The 22570-nt window shown below is 41.6% G+C and overlaps 1 protein-coding gene across 9 annotated transcripts in view; it reads left to right on the top strand.

Moving 5' to 3' along the window:
• Positions 1-22570, top strand: part of LOC135222787 (protein unc-79 homolog) — an 841880-nt gene that overhangs the window by 23680 nt on the left and 795630 nt on the right. For all 9 annotated transcript variants that reach the window (XR_010316338.1, XM_064261060.1, XM_064261059.1 and 6 more), the window contains exons 2-3: positions 7113-7205; positions 21038-21157. Coding sequence is in view for 8 of the 9 variants with exons in the window: in XM_064261060.1 (XP_064117130.1) it covers positions 7184-7205; positions 21038-21157 (142 nt within the window). In the remaining variant the exon portion in view is untranslated. The remainder of the gene's footprint in view (positions 1-7112; positions 7206-21037; positions 21158-22570) is intronic.

Genomic DNA, 22570 nt, shown 5'->3' with positions numbered 1-22570 from the left:
AGCACGTGAAACCGCCATGCGGTTGACGAGCCGAGAGAAGGCGGCGCGAGAACAATGATGCTCCCGCTGCTGCACTTCTAAGACTCAAAAACACGTCAAAAACGTAGAAGATCCTCGTAAAAAAGATCTAAAACCTTAATAGCAGTACTTAACTTGGATGCAGAAGCTTGTTGAGCCATCTTGGAAATAAGGGATAAAATTCCTAGCGTAAACACAGCACAGAACAAAAACGCGTGTGGCGCCGACAATGCTATCAAAAGGAATGACGACAAAGACGCTAACCGTAGTAGTAGCGGGTAGCGGGGCCTTAGTTCGGCTCCTCTGTAGGTGAGGGATTTTGGCGGAGGAGGAGACTAAATGGCAAGGGACCTCTGGTAGTGGTATCCACTCGCTCTTTTACTATACCAACACCTTTAATTAAAAGGTGAGCGAGCCAGGATATTCTGGCACTATCGTTTCTATTTTTTCTCTGATATATATATAGCAATACGTATTTATACCTTAGAAATGAGTATCAAAGGAACCATTTCACGGAGCGACACAGGCTGAGCCCAGAAAAACCTTACTTTTAATGCTTTGGGTGCATTCAAAACTATGTAAACTGCATTCTTAATGCATTTTTCATCAAAAAACCTTCAAATATTGATTATTTTGCATTTTTGGTGTCATATTTCTTGTGCCAGATGAGCGTTGTAAGTGTCGTAACCCTGGAACATGCGTCATAACCCTGGAAATAATTTCTGATGAATATAATTGAAAAGCGCCTTAACCTAGAACGTCGTAAGCTGAACCCGTCGTAACCCCGGGGACTGCCTGTATGTGCTGTAATTACGTAACCGTACATACAGATTGTACCAGCATTTTTTTCTGGGGTTAAGAAAGTAATTTTCACTGAACGACAACTCTGATGTTTTACTAGTTGATCATGGAGTTCTTATATAGTGACTAACACTGAATTACCCACTGCCTTTGTATTATTTTCAAAAATATAAATAACATGCACAAAATCTGTATAATTTTAGAACATCCGCTAAATCCCATGGAGGGGTCCGAAGCGGAACGATCGGTCGTTCGATCTTAAAAGATCTGAGAAGATCATGAAGGACTCTACTATTAGAAATCTCTGGTAAAGGAAACCTAAAGGTGCTCGCTAACATGGACCTGTATCCTGTAATAGTAGAGTAAGAGGGAGACTTGGATTTCCTGAGGAAAAGAAGAAATTCCGCCACCTTTGCTATCGTGGGGCGGGAAATACTATGTCCTTGTCCCCTGCACCATGTACAGTACATCGCCCACCTTACCTTGTAGACTTCCTCAGGCACATAGAAAGTTGTCAAGCCACTATACTTCCGAAAGACTGGACTTTCGGGCTGCTCACTGCACAGTCTCCATGCAGGTAGGTTGAGCTCGGGAAGGTTCTTGTGGTAATGATGAAAATGAGGCTGTTTGAGAAGATCCTTCCTTTGTGGCAGGAGGATTGGAGGTTTGGACAGCACTTCCAAGAGATCCGGGAACCACGGTCTCTGAGGCCAAAACGGAGCAATTAGGGTCATCTCCGTATTCTTGCACCCTCTTAGCTTTGCCAGTACCTGATGAATAAGGCCCAATGGAGGGAAGGCATATACTTGTAGATTGTCCCACGGGTGGAGCATAGCGTCTGTCCTGCAAAACCTAGGGTCTGCTACCGGGGAGAAATATATCGGGAGACGATAGTTCAACCTTGTGGCAAACAGATCCATGTGGCTGGGCCACAGTGATTCGACTACCTCTTGCGCTAATGTCCATTCGCTTCCTCGGACTTCTTTCGAATGGCTCAGTGCATCTGGTATGACGTTGAGCTTTCCCGCAATGAACTGCGGAAGTAATGAGGTCTTGTGGCTTTTGCACCAATGTAAGATTCTCTGCGCAGCGATGTTCAGGGTTGACGACCTTGTACCTCTCTCTTTCTATAGGTAAGCTAGTGCCGTAGCGTTGTCTGAAAAGAGTGCTACGACTTTCCCCCAGACTTGATCTTTGAAGCTTAACAGAGCCTCCTCGTTGGCTCTTAATTCTCTGTAATTTATTGACTCCTTCCAATCCGAAACCCTCCAAAGGCCCTCAGCCTGAGCTTCCTCCAGGGTTGCACCCCAACCCTGATTCAAGGCATCTGAATACAGATGTACGTCCAGAATCTGGAGGGCAAGACTTACTCCGGTGGTCAGATGAGCCTCTTCTGACCACCACTGAAGATCCTCGAGGCAGGAATCATCCCAGATTATCACTGCGTTCTCTTCCCGAAAGTCCCAGCAATTCCTGAGACGTACCTGCAGAGAACGCATCGGGAGACAAGAGCCTGGAACTAGAAGGGACAGAGATGACATCTTCCCCAGAAGACTTCTCCATTCTTTTGCAAGTTGCGCTTTGTTAGAGAGGAAGAGCTTGACTTGTCTCATAATCGACCGCACTCATTGTCGAGTCAGGAAAGCCTTCAAAAGAGGTGTCTGATTCTCCACGCCAAGATAGGTAATAGTCTGAGAAGGGAACAGGGAACTCTTCACCGTGTTGATACAAATCCCCAATGTCTCGCAGAGTTTTAGAAGGAAATTCCTTGCTCTGAGAGCCTCCTCCCTGGAAGAGGCTTGAATTAGCCAATCGTCCAGGTACCTCCTCATGCGGAAGCCCTGATGATGCACGATAGCAGAAACAGGAGCCATCACCCTCGTGAACATCTGAGGTGCTGTGGTTAGTCTGAAACAGAGGACTTTGAACTGGAAGGTTCCCAGTGGTCTCGAGAAATGAAGGATTCTCTGAGATTCCGGATGTATTTGAACTTGGAGATATGCATCCTTGAGGTCCACTGAACACCATCCAGTCGTGTTTTCGGACTGACCTCAGCACCGACTGAGTCATTTCCATATGAAACTTCATGGAAGTGATGAAACGGTTCAGGCCCGAAAGATCTATGATGGGCCTCCAAGAACCGTCTGCCTTGGAGGTTACTGAGAGGAGGACCTTCGTCCTCGACAGAAAATTCTCTATCTGCATCCTTAGAATACACCTGAGCGGAAGGAGAAGCAGAGGCAAGACTGACTCCCGGAATACCACCTTGACAAGACGGAGAACCTAACCTTCCCTGACAACCTAAGGACTGAACATCGGAAGAAATGAAACCCGGATTTGAGCCAACCACAAAAGGTTGCGCAATATCAACACCTCTTCCTAGAGATGCGGAAGCTACTGACCGATTTAGGGCTTCTTGTGGAAGCAAAACACCGCTGAAGCTGCACAGACCTAGCACTTCACGACCTTGATTCAACAACCTGGCTTGAACTGAACTAATATCTAAGGGCGATCTTCCCCGAACATGCGAAGAAGCTGCATCCCATGCGCGAACGTCTACCGCTGCTGAATACAAAACATCCTTACATAACCATCCTTGCTGAGCAACCATCAGACCTGACAAAGTCTGGAAACCTGGAAGTCCTGTTACCAAACCTGACACAGAATTAACACCAGTACCTAATTCCAGCGTAATATCTCCTACCTTAGGAAGGAAGGATGGAGAAGGGAAAACAGAGGAAGATAAACTGGGAACTACTCTCGGTCCAGTGATCGCAGAAGTGGGACAGGTAACCAAGACACCTGCCGCAGCAACGCTGAAACCAGCAGAAGACGAAGGGATACTGAAAGAAGTAACCTGCAAAGGCAGGGAAGACATCAACACCTCACCCGCATGGGAAAAACCTGCGGAACGTGACACAGCCATGTTAGAAGCAAAAGTATCCTTATAAGGGAAAACCAAAGAAGGCATGAGACCCCCCTGAGGCAGGGCTACCGAATGATCTGAGACTGAAGCAGAAACCCCCAAAACCAGGGGAAGAGAAACTGACGAACCCGGGGATATAGAAGGGTTAGAAACCATCCTTTTGAGGGAAAGAAAATAAATTGAATCTTTACCACCATGAAAATCTAGAAACATATTGTTACAGAATTCAGGGAAATTCTTAAGAAGATGGTCTTGAATATTACTGAAACCCAAAAGAAAACACTGCCTAACCAAGGACCTATAACCTTGTGAAAGGCTAAGAGATCACCATTATAGTCAGCTAAATTGACTTGAGCAATGCTCGAAGAACCTTCAAAGGGCAAAGGTTCTGAAATACTTCCAGACAGTAAGGGAACCTTTGAAGAGGAGGGGGTATTCAGAGTATCTACCCCTGACGGAACCGAGTCGAAACTCCCAAAAAGAAGAAGGACAGATTTTACTTTTGGCACAGTATTGGCTGGGAACAAACAGATCTCTGGATCCAATGGGGATCCTAACCTAGCAAGACTAAATAAAGGATCTGAAGGCAACTGCCCTTGGGACTGTGCCTCGCCTAGCTGATCCCTAACACTTGTTGTCTGTGTCATTCCTATTTCTGATTTCATTTTCAGACTTACGTTTTCAGGGGAATAAGGGAATTCTGCTGCGGACACTGCCTGCTCCTCGCCAGGGGGGACAGTAGTTCCTACCTTTTCGGTTTTTGGATCTCCATGACCCCCGGCACCCGTCAGGGCTGGTTCTGGAACAGGCAGGGGAGCTGAAAGAGAGCGGTTAGTAAATTGTTTCCTATTGCTAACTTTCATCTTGTCCTGCAACTTCGACATCATTGTAGTAAATAAACCAGACATACTCAGTGTCAACCTATCCTCTAACTTCTTATACAGTACTACTGACTCCAAATCACTAGCTTCTTCTGTCTTGGGTTTAGTTGCTGAAACTACCCTACCTTTACTCTTTCCTATGTTTAATATGTGCCTGCATTTGATCTGTAGACCAGTCCTTACACTCGTCACGTCTATGACCTAAATTGCATTGAATTTTCCTACATGAAATACACAAGGAATATTGATCATATTTGAGTGTACTCATCCTCCATTTGCTGGTGGTACAGGAGCGATGAGTTGCTGCATCTTCGCTGGGATGGTCTGGAGGAGTCTTAGTTGGGGGAGGATCCTTTGCAGTTGAGTCCATTTTATGGTCCAAGTCCATTATCATCAAACAAGCAGAGAAAAGCCAAGGCAAAATCCAAAACAAGCAAAGGGCATCAACAATCTTATCCAACGTAGTAGGGGGTCGGGCTGTGACCAAAGGTTCACACACTGCAAGAAACATCTTGACAGGCAAGTGAACAAAAATCGATTGATGGAAGTGCCACTGTTGGCCAGCGGCTGGCGGCAGCGCCGGCAACCACAGACAGGTGACTCAGTAACAATGTTTACCTGCAGCATTGGCAGTTAAAATTTAACCTAAGTGTTGGTAATTTTTTGTGGGGTGTTGTTCTGGCTGGTCAGGTGACCAGAGCTAATTCAGGTGTTCAGGTGGTGTATTGCAATACTGAGGTTTGACATATGTATGTCCATTTGCTTTCTGAATTTTTCAAAGCAGCCTCTGCTTGCCTTAAATTCACTAACAGCAGCGCTTTTTGTAGGCATTTTCTCAACGAGATCAGCATGCAACTTCCTCCACACTACAAATTCTTTCTTAAATTTTGTAGTGTTTCTCTTTTTTTTTATGGAAGGGCTAGCACTTGGAACTTTCTTTGGCCCCATGTTGGCTCATTTAGCAGTTGCACTCAAATGAAAAAGCACAAAAACAATGAACACAAAAGCAGAATGGGTCACAAAAGAAGATGGGATGCTTTGTTTGGGCACTTGATATGGGGCCTGGTCACATGCAGGACCCTGGATGGAGCGTTTCCAAGTGTATGAAAACCGAGGAAACGTATGATAACTGAGACAAAATTTAATAGAAAAAGGTCTGCGAAAACTGAGGTTTGACTGTCGTAAATTGGGAAGAGATTTCTGTTGACCCTACCTATGGGCAGAAAGAGTTCACCGAGAAAAGATTCCTGTATGTATCCAGGTTGTGTGACAACCTATGGAAAAGATGGGAGGAGTATTTGACAACCTTTGAGAAATCCATCTGGTAGGAACGATGCATAGCCCTTGACCCAGGATAAGGGAAGTAGTCCTCATTCATGGTGAGAGGCCAAGGAGCAAGTGGTTGAGTTACATATTGGGAGAGACAAGGTCCCAAGAGTGGCTACATACTCCCTAGAGCTGTGACAGGAGACGGAAAAGGTTGATCCTGCAGAAGAGGATATTCAACCAAGCACCCACCCAAGCAGAAAGACTGCTTAGATAGCTGCAGAAGCCAGGAAGGCATTGATAAAAACAGGACATTTATGAATATTGTAGATATGAGTTTTTTCTTGCGGGGGAGTATGTCGAAACTTCAACAAGAGAGGTTGTACTTTACTGCAAGTTGTAATGTATCTTTGCATATATTTACGCAAGTGGAAATGCATATTGTGTACAACAGGAAGATACTGTTTTGTTATACTTGTTATAGTAATGGCTCCTAATTACCGGTCGTTGGTTGTTTGGTTGTTTTGGTAGTTGCCTGAATGTTTGGTGTTTGCTGATGATGGTCAGTTATTCAGTCTGAACACAGCTCTGACAGAGTCGATCCGAGTTGTGTTATTTCAAGCAAGTAGTCATAGGGACAAGATCTAGTCCCGACAATCTTCGAGACGTCATCGGGATCTCATATCGTAATCACTTAAGTATGTAGTATTCATATTTTGAAGTTCGTTTTGGGGAAATTCCTTTTTAGGATATGCATATCTAATGATAGAGAAGAGTTTCCTATAATGTTCTTTGGATGAGAATACGTAGTGTAAAGGAGACCATGTTTGGCCGGATCTCAAACCATCTAGGCTAGGATAGTGAACTCGTCATTCTCAATAACGAGTCCATCATTTACAATTACAGTAAGTTGGTATCATTTATGTACTCACTAATATACACAATGCAGTGTCATATCTTGAGTGTTGATTAAAGTGAGTAATCTGGGTGTTGTAGTGTAGAACTTAGGCTGTGATTTGGGTATTCACTTTTTAATTCACTATAGGCCATACGATCCCTTGTGATTTGAAATGCTCTACTTAATACTAAGCAAGTAGTAATAAAAAAGTTAAATCCATGTAAATAACTTCAGTTTTGTATGATATGAAAAATACAAATTACTTTAAAAATTTGCTTTATTACTTAGTTATATTTAATTTGATGTTTTCTGTTTATTTCAGGGGCAGGTGTTATTTTGTGATAGCTAATGGTAAACAAGAGTCTTGTCTGCTGAACAGAAAAACAAGGGAAAATGGGGACTAGAGCAGCAGCTTGTGAGTATACACTTATGTTTTTATATAAGAAACCTACCAATTAATTATGTATATAGCTATTTGTTTTCCAACCACAGAAGCCTAAACAAGGGATTTTGACAAAGGAAAAATCTATTTCTGGGCCTAAACTGTGTCGTTCCGTGAAATGTTCCTATAGCACTCATTTCTAAGGTATAAATATTGCTAAATATATAAGAGTAAAAGCTACATGGATTATACCAGGATAAACCTGGTTCGCTCACCTCTGTATAGGGTGTCGGTATAAAACTGGGGCGAGTGAAACCACTACCAGAGGTCCCCTTCCATTTAGTCTCTTCCTTTGTCAATTTCCCCCTTCTAAAGAGGAGCCATACCAAAGCCATGTACTGTCCGCTACTGCTACAACTAGCGCCTCGATCGTCATTCCTTTTAATAGCACTAGTGTGTAGACACTTGTTTTTTGGAAGTCTCTTATTTTGGACTTAATTAAGATATGAGCGTCAGAAATCTGTATCTAAGTTGAGTACTGCAATTATCAATTTGTTATTGTAAGGGTAGCGATTTTAATCATAAGTATGTTTAGGCGTTTGTTTATACGTATACGGGAGCCCCGCATGCGGTGCTCCCGAGTCAGCCATCACATGCTTCGCTACCAGTAACTTTTATTCTTGATGACTTTCAATTAGTCATCCATACTAATTGTAGTCGCGTTGATATTGATTTTAGCATTTACTCAAGAATTTACGAGTTTGTTATAGATATTCTGACGTTTTATGATATGTATCCTGGCGTGAGGGTTATACTAGCCTACTCGCCCAGACCTCATTGGTTTGGGAAGTAGGCTAGGCTGGAATTCCTTTATCCTACCCGTATAGGCTGCTCCCCTCCGATTCGTTGGATGAGGAACTTAGCCTTATCCCTTTTCTCTTGGTCTTCTATGAGGAGGATACCTCCTTCACCTGACCAGGCCGAATATTCATTGATGGAGGGCTGTATGGCCCTCATGGGCCTTCGTTTCTGTCCCTGGAGCCACCCTGGCCTACCGGTCCAGATCGTGATTGAATTTACGTTTTTGGAAGGTTAGACTAGCTGCTCAGAGCCTCCCTGGCCGACCTGACCAGATCATTCCGATTATGCGAAGGTTAGGCTAGCCGCTCATTAGAACAGTATACGCACCTATCCCCCTCATTCCCCTCATCCCTTTATCCCCTCTCACGCCAGGGCTGTTATATTGTGTTTTTTATCATATGACATATCGTATCGTTGTATTGTAATTAGTGGACAGTCGGCCTATAAGCCGGCTGTCCCTGTGATCAGTTGGATCCACGTCTTACCGGGAGGTGTTCCACCTGGCCGATGTAGTGAACAATTGATCACGAGTGAGCCACTCCTCGAGACGGCCTCCCTCCCCCATCCCACTCGGTGGGTGCACAGCTCGCTAGCGCTACCTCAGGTAGCCAACCGAGCCCCTTCCCCTCTCGCTGGGGAAGGTGGGGGGTTCAGTCGGAGGAGTGGTACTCCTCACCTTATGTAGTAAGTGGGGTACGGGGGTGCCCACCCAGGCGAGCCCTGGTTGACCACCCGGCTTGTCAGGACAGTATACACCGCGTACTACCTCAGTCTCGCCTTTCCTATCCCCAGTTCTTCATCTACCTTCTATCCTCCCGGCCCGGTGGGTCTGGGATCTGGCTAGAACTCGTTCAGTATGCATATACTAACAAGCACGATCCCTTATATGATCAGAATCAGGCCTAGGTTTTACCTATTTTCCCTGATTCGATCCCTCAACCGGACCCGGGGATAGAGGAAGATAGTATGGAATGGGAACGGGGCCTTGAAGTGGGTGTAGATGCAGTGCTCCGGCACAATAATTTATTTAATTTATTTTATTTATTTTTAAGTTATTATGCTTTTGGTTGGTTTACTACACCGGGCATTTCTACCCCGGCGGGTACCCTGGGACCAAAGCACGGTGTTTCCTCTTCCCTAGTTTCTCCCCCGTTTTACCGTTGTACCTCTGTGTCCCATCTCGGTGACAACAGACATGAGCTAAGAAAGGCGATCCTAGTGCAAACTAAGAAAGCCTCTCCGGTGCTGGCGGATTCAGGCCAGGATTAACCTTTTCCCTGTTCTGTTGGTACCAAGCCTAAAATTTTAGATTAAAATCCTTGAGGAGAACGCAAAACGGGCCCCTGACGGGAGAGGATAAAAATGATTGTCTTTTATATTTTGCATGCCGCCGGGATCGTTACAGCAATTTTAAAGTAGTAAGGCATGCTCCGCGGGTCTACATGTAGCGATATTCTGGTATCAATATTTATTTAGTGGATGCTCCGCCGGATACATCTCCGGCGGGTCCATATAGTGATACTCATGTATCATTTTTTAACCTACAGATGGTGCGCTGTCAAGAGACAGCCTGTACTGCAATCTTGCAGCAGCCGTGCAGACATGAGGTGTGCCGCACTCATGCAGGCTGTGTGGTCCAAGTTGATGATTTAGTGGTTTGGCATCCAGATGGGTGTGAGATCTGCTACAACTTGGTGCTAGAGCTCACTACCGACACGGTAGGTACCAGCTCATTGAATGAGATATTGGAAAATTCTGGAGACAATTTTGAGATAGTCATAAATTAACTTATGGTTAGAATTTAAAAGTAAATATCTCTTCCAGAACCCGCAGGCCATCAAGGACTCAGCTCTCGCCACCCTCAAGATCTGGGTAGGAGGATTTGGCCGCAATGCCAAGGGCAAAAAGCCCTACATGCTTTCCGAAGAGTTGTGCTCCCTATCTACCCTAATGCAAAGATGTCAGCAGCCGTATCGGCGGATCTGGCGGCCCCGATCATCGCCAGGATCCGAGAAGAAACTCAGGCCGTACTGGCAGAAGACCTGGAGGGTTTGGGCGATGAAGTAGTCGGAGAGGTTGCAGCGATCAACCTGGACCTCGAACCCATGATAATCGACATCCAGGATGAAGGTAAGGGAGTAAGTGAGGCAGTTGGTACACGGGCTAAAGCACTTTCCTTTAGCCCGTCTCATTCCTCTTCTTCTTCTTTTCAGGGATTTACCAAGAGGCCTACGACTTCTGGGTGCAAGTCGGGTTCGGTAATCCCTAAAGTTAAAGCCAAGATAGACACCCATAGGTCTATTGCTAAGCCCCTCCCTAAGCCTTCCAAACCGAAGTCCCTTAGGGAAAGCCGTTCCAGTTCGTCATCAGCCCCCAAACTGATGGCGGACGCGGCAAAAGCTGCCACACCTAGGCAGGGATCGAGGACAAGATTGGCTAAACCCAGATCTCAGGACTCGGGTTTTGACCCGGCAGCATTTTCCAGCATGCTGATGCTAGAGATGGGGAACTTGGTTCAATCCAAGTTCCAGGAGATTTCAGCCCAGCTGGTCTCGAGTCTGGAGACATCAGGCCAATTGATCCAGTCTCTGTCACAAAGACTGGAGAACCAAGAGACACTGATGCAGGGAGTCCTCCAGTCCGGACATCCACAGCAACCTCTGGCTGTACCGGACGCCTTGAAACTGCCACCCTTCAAGAACAACAACCCTTGGAGGCTAGCCGTTCATGCCCCCTTCTCAGAGGGCATGCTGACAATTGAGGGGTGTGGAACCCGGCCAGTAGAAGACTTTGAGTTCTACCCGCCGGGTCTCCAATTCCCCTTTGCAGGATATGCACGCCTGACAGAGGAGGCATTGATCCGAGAAGACAAAGTACCGAAGGAGACAGTCATCTTCCCCAGAGACCAGGCTCAATCAGCCTGGGTTCGAATCTTAGCTGAATGGGAGTGTACAAATACCAAGCTGAATCGCCACAAGAGTCCCTTCACCATGTTTGTGGTCCCTGATGACACTCCCATTCCGTGTACCTCTAAGATTGTAGAGCTGACACTCCAGGCAGCAGCAGAGGACAAACCCATGCCTCAGATCAGAGAGACGGATTTACCATCCGTGCTCCTCCCGGGAGGAACGGAGTGTTGTTTGGATGCCCCGGCAACATTCTCAGTAGGGAAGTTGAGCCAGGATTGTGCGATGACGCTCTTTAGCGAGTGCTTGCCTAGACTACCAGAAGCACTGGTAAAAGCAGAATACGAAGCCAGATGTCGCTTGTGTAGGTCTATCAATTCTGCCACTATAGCGGAAATGACAACCCTGGTTTACACGGACGAATCTTTGTTCAAGATTCTGACGAAGTCATTACTTCACACCTTACAGTGTGACGTATATGACTTCGCTGTAGCCAGGAGGAACTGCAGAAAGCACGTCTTGGCTGATGCTTCTATTCGCCATGAGCCAAACAGACTCATCAAGGCTTCGATCTGGGGTGCAAACCTGTTCCCTGAGACGGTAGTGAACAGAGTCTTGGGGGAAGCAGCCAGGGTTAACCAGAGCTTGCAAGTTCGATGGGGCCTGATCCCCAAGAGAAGATTTGAATCTTCTGGAGCCCAGCCCAGGGGAAAGAAGAGAGCAAGGAGGTTCCAGCCTTTCCAGACTACCCAACCTCAGACAATGGTCCAGGCGGTTCCAGTAGGCCAACTGAACCAACCGTCCACTTCAAAGGCTCAGCCTCAACAACAGTTCATGCTGCTGCAGAGCCAACCCTCTCAGCAGCCTCAAAGCTTGGTCAATTTTACCCCTTCCCCTGCCTTTAATGCCTCCTATGAGAACCAGGGGGTATTTCATTGGTATAACCGGTTCGCAAGAGGTAGCCGAGCCAGAGGAGCTTTCCGCAGAGCTGGTGGAAGAGCATCTGGCAGAGGAAGAGGCTTCAGAGGAAGCCAGGGTAGCCGACCCTCAGCGAACCAGTGAGACTCCTCAGGTAGGAGGGAGGCTGTGCCTATTCAAGAACCACTGGAAATTCAGCAATTGGGCACACAGCATAATAGCAAAAGGACTGGGATGGAGTTGGAAGAAAGGGCCTCTTCCATCAACCAATTTTTATCAACATCCTACGGTGGACCTAATAAATTATACCCAATACCTTCTTCAAAAGAGGGTAGTTACAAAGAGCAAGTACTTAAAATTTCAAGGACGCTTGTTCAGTGTTCCAAAGAAAGACTCAAACAAGCAAAGAATAATATTAGACTTGTCTCATCTGAACTCATACATTCAATGCGACACGTTCCACATGCTAACCGTTTCGCAGATACGGACCTTACTTCCCTGTGGGGCCGTCACCACCTCTATAGATCTTACAGATGCCTATTATCATGTTTTGGTAGCAAGGCACTTCTGCCCCTTCCTAGGCTTCAGATTAGGCAAACAGGCTTACGCCTTCAAAGTAATGCCATTCGGGCTCAACATAGCGCCCAGAATATTTACAAAGTTAGCGGAAACAGTAGTACAAGAACTGAGAGCTCAAGGGATAATGCTAGTAGCCTACCTAGACGACTGGCTTATCTGGGCCACAAACGACAAAGGATGTCTCAGAGCAACCCGAAAAGTACTAAAATTTCTGGAATACCTAGGATTCCAGATAAACCACAAGAAATCCCGACTCACTCCGGCACCACGGTTTCAGTGGTTGGGAATACAATGGGATCTCAATTCACACAACTTTCGATCCCGCCGGTGAAACGAAGGGAAATAGCAAACGCTACGAGGCACTTCCTCAAAGGCAAACAAACGTCCTAGAGGAACCAAGAAAGAATCTTTGGTTCGCTCCAATTCGCCTCAGTAACAGATGTTCTACTAAAAGCCAAACTGAAGGATATAAACCGAGTTTGGCGGTCCAGAGTGAACAGGAAATTGCGAGACAAAATTTCCCGCATCCCTCCAATGCTACGAAAGAGACTCCATCCATAGACAGAAGTCAAGAACCTGGCAAAATCAATACCATTACAGTTCAACTCCACCAAGTTTAGTGGTCCACACGGACGCCTCACTAAGTGGTTGGGGAGGATACTCCCAATACGAAAAGGTTCAAGGCACTTGGTCACTAACACTCCGCCAGCTTCATATCAATGTTTTAGAAGCCATGGCAGTATTTCTAACCCTAAGAAAACTCTCTCCAGTGAGGAGGATCCATATCAGGTTAGTATTAGACAGCGCAGTAATAGTCCACTGTATAAACAGAGGAGGTTCCAAGTCAAGCCACATAAACCATGTCATGATAGCAATCTTTTCGTTGGTAGCAAGGAACCAATGGCATCTGTCAGCAACTCACCTGGCAGGAGTAAGGAACGTAGTGGCAGATGCACTGTCAAGGACAGCTCCGCTAGAGTCAGAATGGTCCTTAGACGACAGGTCATTCAAATGGATCAGTCAGCAGTGCCCGGGTTTCAGGTGGACTTATTTGCCACAGAATCCAACCACAAGTTACAAGACTATGTGGCTCCCAATCTGGACCCCATGGCCCAGGCCACAGACGCCATGTCCATAGATTGGAACAATTGGCGGAAGATTTACCTATTTCCTCCAATAAATCTACTAATGAAAGTCCTGGACAAACTCAGATCCTTCAAAGGACGGATTGCGCTGGTAGCTCCCAACTGGCCCAAGAGCAATTGGTACCCTTTACTAGGGGAATTGGGACTCCGTCCCAAACGGATCCCCAACCCGAGGCTAACACAACTAGTACAAACGAGGACTGTGTGCGCTTCCTCAAGGATTCAGAATGCCCTAACTTTATGGACTTCATGAAATTTGTGGCGCAAAAAGATGTCAACATGGATCCTATTAGCACCCGGTTTCTAGAATCAGACAAACGAGAATCTATGCTTAGATAGTATGATTCTGCGGTAAAGAAACTAGCCTCTTTCTTGAAAGACTCAAAGGTAAAGACGATGAATACAAATATGGCAGTTACTTTCTTTAGGACCCTGTTTGAAAAGGGCCTAGCAGCTAGTACTATTACCACAACTAAATCTGCCGTAAGGAAAATTTTCCAGTTTGGTTTTAACATTAATTTAACAGATTCGTATTTTTCATCGATTCCGAGAGCTTGTGCTAGATTTAGACCAGCAGACAGACCTCATACAGTCTCATGGTTTCTAAGTGACTTACTTAAACTAGCTTCAGACACCGACAATGAATCGTGTCCTTATACAACACTTCTTAGGAAGACTTTATTCCTTGTAAGCCTAGCTTCAGGAGCCAGAATATCAGAATTGTCGGCTCTTTCTAGAGAACCAAATCATATTGACTTCCTTCCATCCGGAGAAGTTCTATTATTACAAGATCGGAAATTCTTGGCCAAGAACGAAGATCCTCAGAGCAGATGGTCTCCGTGGAAGATTGTTCCACTTCCACAGGATCTATCCCTTTGTCCAGTCAAAACATTGAGAACTTCCAATAAAACTTCAGGTCCTTTATTCATTAGAGAGAATAGTGGAAAAATCTCACTAAAAGCAGTTAGACAACAAATTCTGTATTTTATTAAACAGGCTAACCCGGAATCAGTTCCCCATGTACATGATGTCCGAGCTGTAGCTACCTCAATTAACCCTTAAACGCCGAGTGGACATTTTTTGTCTCTCGGGTGCCGACTGGACATATTTTACATCGACATACAAAAGTTTTTTTTTTTAAATTCGCGGAAAAATACTTATAGGCCTACCAGCTGAAAACTCTTGAATCACGCGCCTTGGGGGATGCTGGGAGTTCACGGATCAAGGTATTGTTTTGTTTACAATCGTTACGCAGGCGCGCAAGTGCGAATTTCTTTTTTGCCGCACTAAAAAGTATCTGTGACACATCTCGGAAATTATTTCGTCACTTTGATATAATTTTTGTACCATTTTAAATTAGCCGTTACATGGAGTATTATATATGAAAATGTGCGCATTTTTATGTAGAATACAACAAAAAATACTCATGATTGTAGCTTTTATCAGTTTTGAGATATTTTCATATAAATAACGATAAGTGCCAAAATTTCAACCTTCAGTCAACTTTGACTCTACCGAAATGGTCGAAAAACGCAATTGTAAGCTAAAACTCTTATATTCTAGTAATATTCAATCATTTACCTTCATTTTGCAACAAATTGGAAGTCTCTAGCACAATATTTCGATTTATGGTGAATTTATGAAAATAATAACATTTTCTTTATGTCCGCGCGGTAACTCTTCCGAAAAAATCATACGTGCGATTGTGGTAATGTTTGCACCATTTTAAATTAGCCGTTACATAAAGTTTTATATATGAAAATGTGCGCAATTTCATGTAGAATACAACAAAAAATTATTGAAGGTTGTAGCTTTTCTCATTTTCGAAATATTTGCATATAAATCATGATAAATAGAAAAAAACCACGTTCGGTCAACTTTGACTCTACCGAAATGGTCGAAAAAACGCAATTGTAAGCTAAAACTCTTACAGTCTAGTAATATTCAGTCATTTATCTTCATCTTGAAACAAATTCGAAGTCTCTAGCACAATATTTAGATTTATGGTGAATTTAAAAAAAATAACTTTCCTTCCCTCCGCTCGCGGATTCTCCGCCACAAATCTCCGAAATGTGTATGTCGCATTCTCGGAATATTTGCTCCGTTTCATATTAGGCATTTCATAGAGTTTTATGTAGAATAAAACAAAAAATATTTGAAGGTTGTAGCTTTTCTAATTTCCGAAATAATTGCATATAAAAAAATATATAAAAAAATTCGACATTCGGTCAACTTTAACTTGTCAGATATGGTCGAAAACTGAAATTGTAAGCTAATACTCTTACAGTATAGTAATATTCAATCATTTGTCTTCATTTTGAAAGAAATTGGAAGTCTCTAGGACAATATTTAGATTTGTGGTGAAATTTTTGAAAAAAATATTTTTTTACGTCTGCTCGTTACGAATTCATGCATTATTTTGTGATAATATTTTCTCTGTGTTGCTTTTATCATTTTACAATGTGTTATATACCAAAATGATCACAATTTAGTGTACATTACAACAAAAATAAAATTAACTTGTTACCTTTAACCGTTTTGCGCATAGCGCGATTTGAATACAATTATATATGAAATTTTGTTTTCGTGCTATCATATATCGCATTATTTATATATGATAATGATAATTTTTTTCATTTCTGATGGTTGCATACTAAACTTCAGGCAATATCAAAAAAAGGAGCCAAAAATGAACATTTTAATCTTGAAATTTAAGCGCGCTGTGATTTTTTGAAAAAAATATTTTTTCCGTCTCGGCACACGGAAGACGATTTTTAATATACCCCTTCGGTGTTTAAGGGTTAATTACTTCCACCATATGAACTTTTATGACCTTAGAAAGTATACGGGATGGAAACCACCGAAAGTATTTAAATGATACTACCTTAAATCCTTAGAGGCCCTTAAATATTCAGCAGTGGCAGCAGGGAACATTGTTTCCCCTGACACAGCCTACTCATGTTGAAATACCTAGTCGTAATAGGTCTGCCCTTCTTTTAGCTCTTTCTCTCCTACCTGCCTCTCTTATAGCCCCTAGCCTTCACCTCGGTATTTTTACTTGGATTGCACAATTGAACCATTCTTGTACTATGTATATTTATCTATTATTCATATACGTAAAATATCTTATATTACTTGTTGTAGTAATATCTTATATTATTGGTGCAGTAAATCACACTGGTCTTACTGTAAATTGGTTTTGGTATTTGTATATACTTCATAGTGTAAGGACCTAGATTTAAGATAATTGTTAAAACTTTACTTTAAGATTTAAGGAACTTGATTTAAAGAAGGTTGAATTACTTAAAGAGTCTAATTTCTCCCTTCCAGTAGCCTTGTAGATTTTATATCCAAGCTTGTGGGTCCTATTCTCTGTTACTATTTCTTCAGAGCGACACAGGTTAGGCCCAGAAAAGGGATTTTGACAAAGGAAAAATCTATTTCTGGGCAGTGACCTGTGTCGCCCAGTGAACCCACCCCTGATTTCCTCACCCTATAGGCCCAAGCTTGGGTGCTATTTTCAGGAATGACGATTGAGGCGCTAGTTGTAGCAGTAGCGGGCAGTATATGGCTTTGGTACGGCTCCTCTTTGGAACAGGGGAAATTGACAAAGGAAGATACTAAAAGGCAGGGGACCTCTGGTAGTTGTTTCACTCGCCCCAGTTTTATACCGACACCCTATACGGGTGAGCGAACCAAGTTTATCCTGGTATAATCCATGTAGCTTTTTCTCTGTGTATTTAGCAATATTTATACCTTAGAAATGAGTGCTATAGGAACATTTCACTGGGCGACACAGGTCACTGCCCAGAAATAGATTTTTCCTTTGTCAAAATCCCTTTTTTCTATTGAAATATTCAGATTTACATATTTTCATTGACATCATTTTGGAAAACTGCTCAAAATCATGCGATTTCACAACGTAGAGAATTTAAAACTATTACTCGACCATATTCCTATATAATTATTTATTTATTCTAATAAAAAGAGTATGGCCAGCAGAAAATTCAGCATACTCTTTTTATTAAAGATCCGACTTTCTAGAAGCGACAATGCCATTCTTTATTTATTTTAACCCATATACCGACAGTAAATATATAAAATTATAATTCCATGTTTTTAGAATACAAAATAATGTTAGACTTCACTGGAGCAACAGTTGGGATTCACAGAAAGTGGATCGAGATAAAGGACCAATTAATTTCAGACCCTTTCATTATCAATAGTGTAGTGACAGACAGCTTGCCCTCTTGTGAAAGTGCTTTGAAACTGCTGGATTCTAAACTTTTATGGAAAGCAAAAGTATTTGAATATTTATAGTTGCCATGAAATGTTTTTCCCCGCATGGGAAGTGAAGTTAACAGACGGGGAAACTTAAAAACAACCAATTTTGAGAATATTTTTTTCACATTCTGAGAAATTAATACAGCCCTACATGAGAATACATATATACAATGTAATAAGCAAGAGAGAAATGTACCCTGCCATACATGTGCACAAAACACTTGACAAAGTTAAACTAGGTGAGAGTGTCATCTGCTATTGTTTGCTTTTGCCCAGCAGCTACTGCGCATGTGCCAGATACGCTTCATTGTTTACAAACATTAATCTCTCCTATGGCACTTTACACTAAAAACAACTTTTTGCTTAGTTTTGTGTTTGTTACTGAAACTGGTGGCTTGACCTTGGACCAGAGAGGATTTAGTTTAATTTTGAGATTTTTGGGATGGGAATTTTGAGACTTAAGCTTTTTGTCACCCGTCAATTTCTTTGTAACACTCCTTTGAGGACGAAACAGTGACTACGCTATAAAAAAAAGAAGGTTTTAATGTAGGAAAAATCTATATTTGGTAGTCGTTGCTGAGTCCTCAAAACCCTCCCACCTCCCTGACAAAAAGCCATGGGATTTGGGTAAAGGTTCATTGTGCGTTGACCAACATAGCAGTGAATTTTGGTCTTTTTAACCCTTAAACGCCGAGTGGACATATTTTACGTCGACATTTTTTGTCTCTCGGGTGCCGACTGGACGTATTTTACGTCGACATACAAAAGTTTTTTAAAAAATTCGCGGAAAAATACTTTTAGGCCCACCAGCCGAAAACTCTTGAATCACGCGCCTTGGGGATGCTGGGAGTTCACAGATCAAGGTGTTGTTTTGTTTACAATCGTTACACAGGCGAGCAAGCGCGAATTTCTTTCTTGTCGCACTAAAAAGTATCTGTGACACATCTCGGAAATTATTTCGTCACTTTGACATAATTTTTGTACCATTATAAATTAGCCGTTACATGGAGTATTATATATGAAAATGTGCGCATTTTTATGTAGAATACAACAAAAAAATACTCATGATTGTGCTTTTATCAGTTTTGAGATATTTTCATATAAATAACGATGTGCCAAAATTTCAACCTTCGGTCAACTTTGACTCTACCGAAATGGTCGAAAAACGCAATTGTAAGCTAAAACTCTTATATTTTAGTAATGTTCAATCATTTACCTTCATTTTGCAACTGATTGGAAGTCTCTAGCACAATATTTCGATTTATGGTGATTTTTTGAAAAAACATTTTACTTACGTCCGCGCTGTAACTCTTCCGAAAAAAATCATACATGCGATTGTGGTAATGTTTGCACCATTTTAAAATTAGCCGTTACATAAAGTTTATTATATGGAAATGTGCGCAATTTCATGCACAATACAACTAAAAACAACCCATGGTTGTAGCTTTTATCAATTTTGAAATATTTTCATATAAAAAATGATAAGTGACAAATTTTCAACCTTTGGTCAACTTTGACTCTACCGAAATGGTCGAAAAACGCAATTGTAAGCTAAAACACTTATATTCTAGTAATATTCAAGCATTTACCTTCATTTTGCAACAAATTGGAAGTCTCTAGCACAATATTTCGATTTATGGTGAATTTATGAAAAAAATAACATTTTCTTTACGTCCGCGCGGTAACTCTTCCGAAAAAATCATACGTGCGATTGTGGTAATGTTTGCACCATTTTAAATTAGCCGTTACATAAAGTTTTATATATGAAAATGTGCGCAATTTCATGTAGAATACAACAAAAAATAATTGAAGGTTGTAGCTTTTCTCATTTTTGAAATATTTGCATATAAATCACGATAAATAGAAAAAAACCACGTTCGGTCAACTTTGATTCTACCGAAATGGTCGAAAAAACGCAATTGTAAGCTAAAACTCTTACAGTCTAGTAATATTCAGTCATTTATCTTCATCTTGAAACGAATTCGAAGTCTCTAGCACAATATTTAGATTTATGGTGAATTTTAAAAAAAATCTTCCTTCCCGCGCGCGGATTCTCCGCCACAAATCTCCGAAATGTGTACGTCCCATTCTCGGAATATTTGCTCCGTTTCATATTAGGCATTTCATAGAGTTTTATATATGAAAATGTGCGCAATTTTATGTAGAATAAAACGAAAAATATTTGAAGGTTGTAGCTTTTCTTATTTCCAAAATAATTGCATATAAAAAAATATATATTTAAAAAATTTGACATTCGGTCAACTTTAACTCGTCAGATTTGGTCGAAAACTGCATTTGTAAGCTAATACTCTTACAGTATAGTAATATTCAATCATTTGTCTTCATTTTGAAAGAAATTGGAAGTCTCTAGGACAATATGTAGATTTATGGTGAATTTTTGAAAAAAATATTTACGTCGGCGCGTTACGAATTCATGCATTATTTTGTGATAACATTTTCTCTGTGTTGCTTTTATCGTTTTACTATGTGTTATATACCAAAATGATCGCAATTTAGTGTACATTACAACGAAAAAAAGTAACTGGTTACCTTTAACCGTTTTGCGCACAGCGCGATTTGAATACAATTATATATAAAATTTTGTTTTTGCGCTATCATATATCGCATTATTTATATATGATAATGATAATTTTTTTCATTTCTGATGGTTGCCTACTGAACTTCTCCAATGACAAAAAAAAGGAGCCAAAAATGAACTCTTAATCTTGAAAACTAAGTGCGCTGTGATTTTTTGAAAAAAATATTTTTTCCGCTTCCGCGCTCTCTCTGAAACACCTCCGGCACACGGGAGACATTTTTTTTTTTACCGCTTCGGCGTTTAAGGGTTAACTGACCCGATTGTAAAACAAGATGGATGATGCATATGTGCAATAGTCACTTCTTATGCAGTCTTGATGTGGGAAACTGGGTACAGCTTTGAGTCCATTATAGTCTATCATGTGTGATAGTGTTTATCATTATGTCACAATACCTGGCTGCAAGACCACTAAAAGATATTTTTTTTTATATTAGTCTAGTCACCATGGGGGCCACTGGCACTCACCATGGAGGGTAATCCTTTGAGGACTCAACAGCGGCTACCTAAAATAGTTTTTTCCTACATCAAAACCTGTTTTATGAAATATATTAATAATTTTTCCCATTTTTACAGTTACTGCGAAGATTCGCAATTTAAATGATTATCACCTAAGGCTTCTACATGGAGTTCTACCAGCACCTTCAGGGTTGGATATTGCCAACACTCTTAAGTACTTTTCACAAACATTATTAGGTAAGTTGTCATGTCTTCACAGTTATATGTATGAGTTTGTAAACAATTATGAACCCTTGTTTTTTCTATGAGTATTACTCAACATACAGTAGACCCCTACTTTTTCACTGGGAAATGTTCCAGAACCCACCGCAGAAATGCAAAATCCCCTCTAGAAAGGCTTATAACCACTTATCACTATCAAGTACCCTTTACCTCTTAAAAAAAGCATTTAATTACCTATTTTGACAATTCATTGCCTAATTTAATGGTTCAAACAAAAATATACCTTGATTTATCATACAATACACCTCAAACCATCATTCCAAAACATCCACCAAAGTCATCTTACATTACCCTCCTACAACTGTTACTCTTAAGTATATACACCCTTAAAATACTTATAACTGCCTATTTTAACAGTTCATTTTCCAACTTGACAGTTCAAACAAAAATTACCTAAAACTATCATTCCAAAACACCCCAATATCACTTCAAAGTAATCTTACAACATATCGTACCCACCTACAACTGTTTCTTTTAAGTGTCCCCTATAATTCAGGCATGCATATTCTCTTTGCTTAACATAACTTTGTGCATTGTCTACTGTACTGCTCAGAATGTAAGTGCTACATTTTAATGATATTTTCCTGTTGTAAGATGATTTTAAAATAGTTACTGTAGTACAGTACATATTTTAGGATAGTACTACTGTATAGAGCATATCTAGAATATGTGGATAGTTTAGAATGGCGAGATATTTTCTTCCAAACTGAATGCTAGGTTTGTTGTCATGTTAGTATTTTCATGATTACAGACAAAACCATTTATGATTAAAAAAAGGGTTTAGTACAGTAAGTACTTGTTTTATATAAGTAACTTACCGAGTAATTACATAGCTATGAGCTCCCAACCTAGCAGCCTAAAAATTCAAAATTCATGGTAGCACTAGCAATCGTTTAGGTGTAGATAACATGCCCCAGGGCCTGTGAGGAACAACTAGGCAGAGAGCTTCAATTTGTTTTTCTACCGGGCCCCGACTAATGTCGGTGGTTTCCTGCAGCCTAATTCATCGTTTTTTTGATAGTTTTCTAGTTTTGGTGAAGCACTCAACTTTCGTTGTAACAAACAAAGTTTAGTTAGTTTGTTAGCCTTGGTTAACTTAACTTTACAGGTTGTCTGACTCTAGCTGGTTGAGTATTAGGTTTTGCATTGAAGGTTTCAAGACTAGATTTGTGAAATCTTGCTATGACTCCCACAAAATGTGTTAAATGTATGGGGCAGGATTGTAGTAAGGACATTACTTGGTTAGAATGTAATGGCTGGGATGGCAAACAGTGGAAGGCCTTTAGGTCCCTCCCAGTAAGACAAAATGTATAAAGACAGGAAAAGGAAGACAGCTATTTGAGCCAAGAATAAGGCTAGTTTAGAGCC

Source organism: Macrobrachium nipponense, chromosome 8 (genome assembly GCF_015104395.2).
Source record: "Macrobrachium nipponense isolate FS-2020 chromosome 8, ASM1510439v2, whole genome shotgun sequence".
NCBI classification, from domain to species: Eukaryota; Metazoa; Arthropoda; class Malacostraca; order Decapoda; family Palaemonidae; genus Macrobrachium; species Macrobrachium nipponense.
Note: the sequence above shows the minus strand (reverse complement) of the source record. Positions and strands in the feature narration are given on the sequence as shown.